This window comes from Neofelis nebulosa, chromosome 3, assembly GCF_028018385.1.
Source record: "Neofelis nebulosa isolate mNeoNeb1 chromosome 3, mNeoNeb1.pri, whole genome shotgun sequence".
Taxonomy (NCBI): domain Eukaryota; kingdom Metazoa; phylum Chordata; class Mammalia; order Carnivora; family Felidae; genus Neofelis; species Neofelis nebulosa.
The window spans coordinates 98445600-98455701 of NC_080784.1; the positions used below are offsets into that span (position 1 = coordinate 98445600).

The 10102-nt window shown below is 37.8% G+C and overlaps 1 protein-coding gene across 1 annotated transcript in view; it reads right to left on the reverse strand.

Moving 5' to 3' along the window:
- Positions 1–9049, reverse strand: part of SLC25A31 (solute carrier family 25 member 31) — a 28598-nt gene extending 19549 nt beyond the window's left edge. The window contains exon 1 of the mRNA XM_058721426.1: positions 8649–9049. Within this exon, the coding sequence (XP_058577409.1) occupies positions 8649–8892 (244 nt within the window). The 5' untranslated portion in view covers positions 8893–9049. The remainder of the gene's footprint in view (positions 1–8648) is intronic.
- Between the last annotated feature and the right edge of the window lie 1053 nt (positions 9050–10102).

Below are 10102 nucleotides of genomic sequence, written 5' to 3' on the forward strand. Positions count from 1 at the left end.
TGTGTTACCCCTATAATTCGCAACTACCTTTAAAATCCAGAACTGATCTAGAATACAATAGGCTATCTCTTAAGTAGCCATAGTTGTGTCTACTAGATTACAAATTGTCCAATGGTTTGATCTTGCTACTTTGAATAGGATACCTCTAGTCCAAACTTGGAGAATACTCAGAATCAGTCTTCTAAAGATAAAGATTCAAATGAAAATAATCTCTGTTGACTGGGCTGATGTTCAGAAACTGAAAGTTATATTTATTTGCTAAATAAGAAAGTCTGCTTTGTGGGGGAAAAAAAAGAATCTTGGTGAGTCCCAAACTGCATATAAGGCAATTACACAAAGATAATTAAGAAACATATTTAATAGCTAAGAAATAATCTGAGTATTCACAACTGATTCAGTCTCTACTAGGACATTTAACATGTAATGGTACTGAGTGCTTCCTAAGTACTTAGTATGTGCTGGCACAGGACAAAGGCTGTATATTTCATTTAATCACCACATTATGCTTATGATACAGGCTCTCCTACAGTACCCATTTTATACATGCACAAAGTGAAACTTTAAAAGTTTAAAAACTAAGGGGGCGCCTGGTGACTCAGTCGGTTAAGCGTCTCTTGATTTCGGCTCAGGTCATGATCTCACAGTTCGTGAGGAAGAGCACTGCACTGGGCTCTGTGCTGATAGTGTGGAGCCTGGTTGGGATTCTCTCTCTCTCTCCTTCTCTCTCTGGGATTTAAATTGAAAAAAAAAAAAGTATTTGTTTAAAAAAAAAAACCTGAGTTTAGAAAAAGTGTCATATATCAAAAGATATTAGAATTTCCATTTTATACATGGCCCTTAAATATTAATAGTCATTTTGAAAATGGTTGACCCATGGGCGCCTGAGTGGCTCAGTCGGTTGAGCGTCCAACATCAGCTCAGGTCATGATCTCACAGTGTGTGGGTTCGAGCCCCACGTCGGGCTCTGGACTGACAGCTCAGAGCCTGGAGCCTGCTTCAGATTCTGTGTCTCCCTCTCTCTCTGCCCCTCCCCCACTCATGCTCTGTCTCTCTCTCTCTCTCTCTGTCAAAAATAAATAAACATTAAAAAAAAAATTTTAGGAAGTGGTTGACCCAGCTGAGTGGTACTGAAATATTATGGGTTTTAGACTATAAGTTATTAGTCATAATTCTATAATTATGATTATAGTCTGAATTAATACCTCACAAAACAGTGTCATATTTAAGAGCAGTATAAAGGATTGTAACTTTGGCTAATGAATTGTATATAAATGGAAGATTTTGGAAAGACATCTGGAAATTAACATGAGAGCATAACATAGCGCTGGATTTATGATTAAAAAGGTTTGTTACAGTTGGCTGAAGAATATATTCTTTTTAGGAACCCTTCTGCACTGCTGGTAGGCATGCAAACTGGTACAGCCACTCTGGAAAACAGTATGGAGGTTCCTAAAAAAATTAAAAACAGAACTACCCTACAACCCAGGAACTGCACTACTAGGTATTTATCCAAAGGATACAGGAGTGCTGATTCGAAGGGGCACATGCACCCCAATGTTTACAGCAGCACTATCAACAATTGTCAAAGTATGGACAGAGCCCAAATGTCCACCAACTGATGAATGGATAAAGAAGATGTGGTATATAGATACAATGGAATATTATTTGGCAATCAAAAAGAATGAAATCTTGCCATTTGCAATAACGTGGATGGAACTAGAATGTATTATGCTAAGCAAAATAAGTCAGAGAAAGACAAATATCATGATTTCACTCATGTGGAACTTAAGATACAAAACAGATGAACATAAGGAAAGGGAAGCAAAAATAATACAAAAACAGAGAGGGAGACAAACCATAGAGTCTCTTAATGATAGAGAACAAACTGAGGGTTGCTGGCAGGGTGCTGGGTGGGGGGAAGGGCTAAAGGGGTGAGGGTCATTAAGGAGGACACTTGTTGGGATGAGCACTGGGTGTTATATGTAAGTGATGGATCACTAAATTCCATTCCTGAAATTATTACACTATATGTTAATTATTACACTATATGTTAACTAATTTGGATTTAATTTGCATCCTTTTTAGCAAAATTGCATTTGCATGAAAAAAACCTAGAAAATTCATCAAAACACAGGCCAATGTCTCAATGAAAATCTAGAAACAAATAAATCCCTAGAAGTATACCAGGAAAACTGGCAGCTCTTAATGGGTTATATCTGAAAAAAATATAATCTCACATACATAAAATACTTTTGCATATATTTCACAGAACTCATGGATTCCTTGAAGCTACAGTGTCAGGTTAAGAACTCCTGTTTTAATCTTTTTCCATAGATCACCCTTAAAAACTTTATTCTTATTCCTTTCTTTGCATCTCACTGCTGTACCATGCTTTTAGGAACTTCAGTGTCCCTGCTAAGAGTGCAAAGGGAGAGAAACCTCAAAGTGAAATTCTGAATGCATTTTCTATAGGAATGTTATTTCTGGGGGCTAGGTTTCAGGGTTTTATTCATCTATAGTACACTAGGTACCTATGTAAGTTTCCTCAGAAAGATTACAAAAACCTACTCTATGTATAATGCAAGTTTATATCAAAGACACTCATTTATAAATGAATATTAGGAATACATGCTTGTAAATTTAGGGAAGTATACATACTGATTAAAGAGTTAAAACTTATTGAGCACTAACTGCAACAGACACATGGTTGAATATTTTACAGCCATGATTTTGTTTAACTCTCACAACTATCATATCAGGTAGGTACTATTATTATACCCAGTATATAACTGGGGTGATTGGGGCTGAGATAGGTTAAATAAAAACTGCTGAAGGTCACAAGGTGAGGAAAAGGCTGGGACTTGATTCCAGAATCCAACTCCAAACCTAGATCTATTAAATTCTACTGCCTCTCTATAAAAATCCATTCTGGATAAAAATAGTATTTTTTGGTCAGATAATCCATTCTAGATAAAAACCAGTATTTTTGGTCAGAAAAAAACAAGAGAAAAGGATGATGCAAATGTAGGAGTATTTTGATATTCTCTAGTCATACAGAATAAAAGGGCAATTTCCTAAGATATAATCACAAAATTGGTAGGGAAAAACATAGTGATTGTGGTATCTTTCTTTGCTAATAACAAAATATCTAAGTTTTTTACTTAATTGCTAAGAAAAAAATAATTTCTTCAAAATTTAAGGCTGAGAGGGGCACCTGGGTGGCTCAGTCAGTTAAGTGGCTGACTTCAGCTCAGGTCATGATCTCGTGGTCTGTGAGTTCAAGCCCCGTGTGAGGCTCTGTGCTGACAGCTCAGAGCCTGGAGCCTGTTTCAGATTCTGTGTCTCCCTCTCTCTCTGACCCTCCCCCGTTCATGCTCTCTGTCTCAAAATAAATAAATGTTTAAAAAAAAATTTAAGGCTGAGAAAAAACCATCATGAACTTAGTTCTGAGAAAATAATTAAGAATTAAAATGGAACAGGGGCACCTGACTTCGGTTCAGGTCATGATCTCACAGTTTGTGAGTTCAAGCCCTGCATCAGGCTCTGTGCTGATCGCTCAGAGCCTGGAGCCTGTTTCAGATTCTGTGTCTCCCTCTCTCTCTGCCCCTCTTCTGCTCACACTCTGTCAATCTCTTTCAAAAATAAATAAACATTAAAAAAAAACACATTTAAATAAAAGAATTTAAATGGAACAAACAAATGAACTTGGGGGAAAAGAGAAGGAGAGGCAAACCATAAAACAGATTCAACTATCGAGAAAAAGCAGGGTTGCTAGACATGGTGGGGGGATGGGTTAAATGGGAGTTGGGTATTAAGGAGGGCCCTTGCTGTGATGAACACTGGGTAGTGTATGTAATTCTACACCTGAAACTAAGATTACACTGCATGTTAATAAACTGGAATTTAAGTAGATACTTGAAACAAACAAACAAAAGAATTAAAATATAGACCTGATGGGAAAATGAGAAAAAGTTACTGGTCAACTTATTAGCCAAACCATGATAATGTTAAACATGTTTGGGTATATATATTCTAGACTGGTATGCTACTACATGTTTTGACAATATGCCTATCAGTAAAAACTATGTAAGGCTGACTCTCAAATATGTACACATTAAAAAGATTACATATATTTTCTACTATACTACTCTGCTATGCACATTTGTAAAAATACTCAAAACAGAAATTAAAGGATGTAAAGATTCTTCATTTAAAAACCTTTTATTTGGTACCTAGTACATAGTGGACCTGCTAGGGATAGCACTAAGGACCAAATTTCTTGGGTTTACGGAGCTTATATTTTAAGGGAGAGAGACCAGGGAGACAGACTATAACAGATAAATATGTCAAGTGGCTTTAAGAACAAAAATAATATGTGGACATGGAGATTGAGGAAGGGCTATTTACATAGGGCAGTTGGAGAAAACTTCTAGATAGGAGATATTAGAGAATAACTTAGCATTCATTTGAACAATTAAACAATATATTTAGATATCTTGCTAATCATTATGTTTTCACACCATTATTTGCTATTATCTCAAAGCACCCTTGAGGTGAGGTTCATTCTTAAGAATAAAATAAAATAAAATATTTTAAAAAATGTTAAAGAATAGTGTACATGAATATATATTTCAAATAGTCTTCTTGATACTTTCAAATATTCAGTCTTCTTGTCTCTATAAATCCAACTGAGCAAACAGAAACTATGTTTATTACATAATAATTGAGAAAGGGTGCCTGTCAGCCCCTCTTTAGTATGCAATTAATTTTCTTTTTTTCAGAATGCCTTAGTGTCTTAGGATTTGTAACTGACATTTGGCCCAAGCATAGATACCAGTCCCAATTCATATACCAAATATTAGTAATGTTTATGTTTACTTTCCCATTTTATTTAAAATGATGTCTTTCCATATCCCAAACCACTGTCTTCAAGATATAAAAAACCTCATAGCCAGAAACTCCTAAAAGAGGAAAGAAAGATCTGGTAGATGCTTAAAAATGAGCTGCCTAGATCAGATCTTTAAAATATTTGTTTACCATATATGAAATAAAACAATTATTTTTAAAAAACAATTACTTTAAAATATTCTTACATATATGCTTATTGTGCCCAGTGAAAAATTATAGCACAGACACCAAAATGTTACCTGTGGGGATTTCAGTGGTGAGTTGTTTTACTTTTTGATCTTTTATATTTTCTAATTTTCTATAACATGAATTTTTCATGTAATAAAGGTTTAAACAGTACTAAATAAGAGTATGCATACAAAGTTTGAAGGTCCCACAAACAACTAAAGCATACAGTAAATCTTTAAGAACAGCATCAGTCAAGATAAATCCAGAAGCTTTTACAAGCCAAGGAAAGCTTATAGGGTGTATGAAAGATACCCAAAGAGATGTTGAAAGCTAAGTCCAGAGATTTAAAATGAAGAGATCTATCCTTGGTGTAGAAAGAAAGAGATAAGTAAGAAGATAGTGAGAGACCATCTACTTGTGCCTTATGGGTTCATGTCTCTCAAGTTCGTTTCATGTTGCCTAAAGAAAGGAAAAATTATCAGTAAAATTAGAGGAAACATGAAACACAAGAGAAACTTCAGAGCATTTGAGATGAGGATGTGCCTTGACTTTCAAAAAAGGGACAGGAGGTAAATTCCAGAAAATAACAATTTCAGAACTTCATTGCCCAGTAAAATTCCAGAATGATCTACCCTAGTGATTCTCAACCTTACCAGGCTCAAGTCCTCTATATAGAATAAATATTTAACATTACTTCCTTTAGGATCTAGAAATAGAATTCAAAGACTGTGACTTCTTCAACAATTTTTTAAAAATCCATATAATGCCCTCTCTACCACACAGGAAGTGAAAATAAACGCATTTTAAATAAAATAGGGATTATATTTTATTTTTTAAATGTTTACTTATTTTGAAAGAGAGAATTGTACTGAGAGCTGTTCACCATTGTGAAAACTCATGTCACCATGAATGCTTACACATGAGTGGGGGAGGAGCAGAGAGGGAGAGAGAGAAGCCCAAGCAAGCTCCACACTCATTTAGTTCCTGACGTGGGGCTCCATCCCCCCACCATGAGATCATGACCTGGACCAAAATCAAGTGTCGGACACTTAAATGACTAAGCCACCCAGGCGCCCCTAAAATAGGCATTTTAATTAGTAAGTTGGTGAGGCATGAACACACCACAAAATTGTCAGATGCTTGCTTCCACTTAATAATGAATGTTATACTTTAGATACCATTAACATTTCTTTTAAAAGGGCTTAATAAATATATTTGTGTATATGTATGTATAATGATCATGAATTCAGTAGTTACAAATGAAGATGATGCTTAAGTGGTGATCAAATATCACAAGAATTGGTAACATAAGTTTTTACAATGGTGAACACCTTTCAGTACAATTCTTTAAAAAATTTTTTTTATTGTTTGTTTTTGAGAGACATAGAGAGAGAGAGAGAGATCAAGTGCAAGCAGGGAGAGACAGAGGGAGACACAGAATCCAAAGCAGGCTCAAGGCTCTGTGCTGACAGCTCAACTCGGGGCTCAAACTCACAAACCATGAATTCATGACCTGAGCTGAAGTTGACAATGGACTGAGTCACCCAGGCACCCCCTCTCAGTACAATTCTTAACAAAACAAAATACAACAGTCCTTCTACTCACAAGGTAGTTGAATTACTGAATCAGTATATATGGAAACTATGTCCCAGACAGTTTGTGTTTATGAGTAAATCAGAGTTAGGTTCTAAGCTTAGAAAATCATAAACAGGTTTTACTACTACATGAATGTCTAGTGGGAGAAGTGAGCCATTTAGGTTGCAGAATAAGTGTTTGTTGCACAGGACTGGCCATGTACAGCAGCAGAATTTTTGCCTTTTATATCATTGCAATTATATATTATACCCTTCTATCTTTGTGCTAAACAAAGAATTCCCTCCAAGTTTGTAAAAATGCCCCTAGATGGCAATATTATCCCTGTTGTGAATTACTAGTCTCTTAGCATAGGATGTACCATGGAGTGTGTATTCATAACAAGGCCTTGTTTATAAGAACATAAAACATCTTAAAGTTCTGCTTATGATCATCTCTTTGGAGGGTAAAGAAAGCAAGCACTAGAATACTATTTAGAATGATCTCAATTTACAAGAGCCATATTGAATATGTTTAGGTTTAAATATTATTTAAAACAGTTAAAATATAAAATAAATTAGCACTGATCAGCACAACCTGACTAGAATATTTAACTTTACCTGACTAAATATTTAAAGCAGATTAGCTAATAATAAAGAGTCCCCTACTTCTGTGAAGAAGTCTTAGAATATAAACCAAGTGGAGATAGGTTCCTACCTTTCCTGTAAAAACCTTGGGGGAAACGGGAAGCTTACAAATGGGAGTGGAGAAATGTGAAGCACTATGAAAGATCTGAGCTCAGCTCTCCAGGTGAGTATCCTAAATTTACAGCTTAGATGATGCCTTAAGAGTTACACACCAAAAAAACCCAAAAAACAAAAAAACAGAAACAAAAAACAGTTACACTCCACCCTAAATACCACACCCAACAGGCCTAGAGGAGTTGTAACTACATCTCTGGGGAGAGAATGGTTTTCTCATGGGAGAGTAACCTGGCATAGACTTAGGAGTAGAAGAAAGGGCAGGCCCTGAAGTTAAAGCCACTCACTTCTTGTTCAGGCTACACAATAAACAGGCCTATTCCCTTTTTAAAGTTCTTGTTGAGTTTTCAACTGAATACAACTACATGGGTGATTTATAGAAGATTTTTGATAAATTTATCCTCTTATCTACTTAGCTAACTTAAGAGCAATTCTGCAACAGAAGGGTATTTAATGGTTAACAAACGCTTTATTTATCCCTTGAAATCATTTCGGTATCACTGGAAAAAAACCTTTACAATGAAAAAAAAAATCAAAATTTTAATTAAGGCAGGGCTGATACAAAAAGAAAAAAACTGGTAATGTTATTCTCGTCTTAATTTAAAATTTTGATATTTTGCTCACTTTGGATTTTCAAATTAACTTTGATTTTTAAAAATACTGCACTACAATATCATTTGTCTTTACTGAGTTTTGGGGTACCCTCCTCCAATTTGTGCACGGGTGAATGCCTCTTTAGTTTCAGCCCTGGTCTTCAGTAGTTCTGAAGAATGAACAGAACCTCTTTTCACTCAATAGGTAGCAGAGTATTGGGAGGCTCCTACACTACCATACTTGGAGTACTTCTATGAATATTATTTCAACAAATATTTAAGCAACTTAAAGCATGTGTTAACATACCTAATGGCATCTCCCTCAATCCTGGGAGGTCAACCATTTTCCTTCTGACCCAGGCACAACTACAGCAAGGTGTAAATCCCGATGTGAAGGAGAAACTTAAGCGAAAAAAGAGAATGTGGTGGCCTCTCCTACCCAGGACTGGTCACGTTACAGGCCTTCCTGGCTCTGGAAAGGGGAGCCTCTTAGGTTGGCTAAGAAACTGAACTGTCAACGGTATAGAAACAAACGCATCACGGACAGGCACATCTGTGGTGCAGTTACCCACTCCCGCCCCTCTCCCCTTTTCTGGCAAGCTGACCCAGACCGGGAAAGGTTGGCATGGTGGCCTCTGGTACGCACCCTGCTCGCGGGGAATCCGCACCAGGCAATCCACCATGCCTTTGTACTGAGACTCGGCGCTGATCTGTCGGGACGACGCCTGCACCTGCAGCAGCAGCTTCACCCGCTCGATGGGCGCCACGGCTGTCTTGGACACAGCCGCTGCGACCCCGCCGGCCAGTAGGTCCTTCCCGAAGGACACGGGGTCAAAGAGCCGCTTTTCCGACTTCTTCCCCTGCCTCCCCTTCGGAGGTTCACGCTGCATGGTGGGAGGACGGCGGTAAAAAGGGGCACCAGCACAAGGAAAAAAAGCCTGAGAGAATCTACGAAGGGAAACCTAAAACCGCTTCAGCTTCGTCCTGGCGGGAAAGCGACGCTCAGGTTGCCGCGAGATCGGCGCGCCAGGGCCTGGGGGAGTTCGCGGAGCTGCGCAGGCGCCTCCAACCGCCTCCCGCCTTCTGGCACCAGCCACGTGACTCCCAACACGTGTCTCCTCAGCGCTGAGCGCTGCCTTTGATAAACCCGGGTCTGGGTTTTCCTTACTGCCCGCAGTGTTATCAGGCGATGGGTACTGAACGGCGGAGGTGAGGGGAGAGTGCGTAACTAGTCCTGTATAAAGATATTTAGTAGGCAAAACTAGAACATAGTAGAGTAAGCCAACGTGTGGGGTTAATCAAGTTTTAAATTTTGGTTCCCAGAGTTACCCTTTCATTTTCTCTTAAAAGTTGCTTTATTTCTGCTCCTTGAATTTAGCAGGGCTTGTTTATCTAGTCACATTGTCAGTCTGGCTTTGCTGATTGCACCCCAATAGCTTAATTCGACATGTTCCTCTTTCGTTTGGATTTTATTTAAATTGGTAATTTCATCTGGAGCAGTGTTTCTCAATCCAGACAGCCGAAAGAAGACAGGGCTATGCTGTTTTAACTAATGCTTGGGCTTGGGGAGGCTGAGAACCAAAGACCTATTCTAGAACAGCACCTCACAAACTTAATTTAGGATCGCTTTTCACTTTAAAAAGACTAAGACCACTAGGAAGCTTCTGTTTTTGTTATATATTGATATATTTATATTCAGAAACTGAAACTGAAATTTTAAAAATATTAATTCACTTAAAATAGCCCATATAAAAATAACATTTTTAAATAAAAAGTAACTATTTTTCAAAACAAATGAGAATAGCCTTGTTTTTTATTTTTGAAAATCTCTTCAATTCCTGCCGTAATAAACGACAGCTGGATTTACATGGCTGCTTTTGTACCCAGTCTACTGCAATACCACACATTGTGGGGCTGTTGGAAAACTCCACTATGCACTGAGAGAATCAGAGTGAAACAGACAAGTAACGTCTTAGTATTCTTAAGAAAAGTTCTTAGGGGCGCCTGGGGCTCAGTCCGTTCAGCGTCGGACTTCGGCTTAGGTCATGAACTCCTGGTTCATGAGTTTGAGCCCGGTGTCGGGCTCTGTGCTGACAGCTC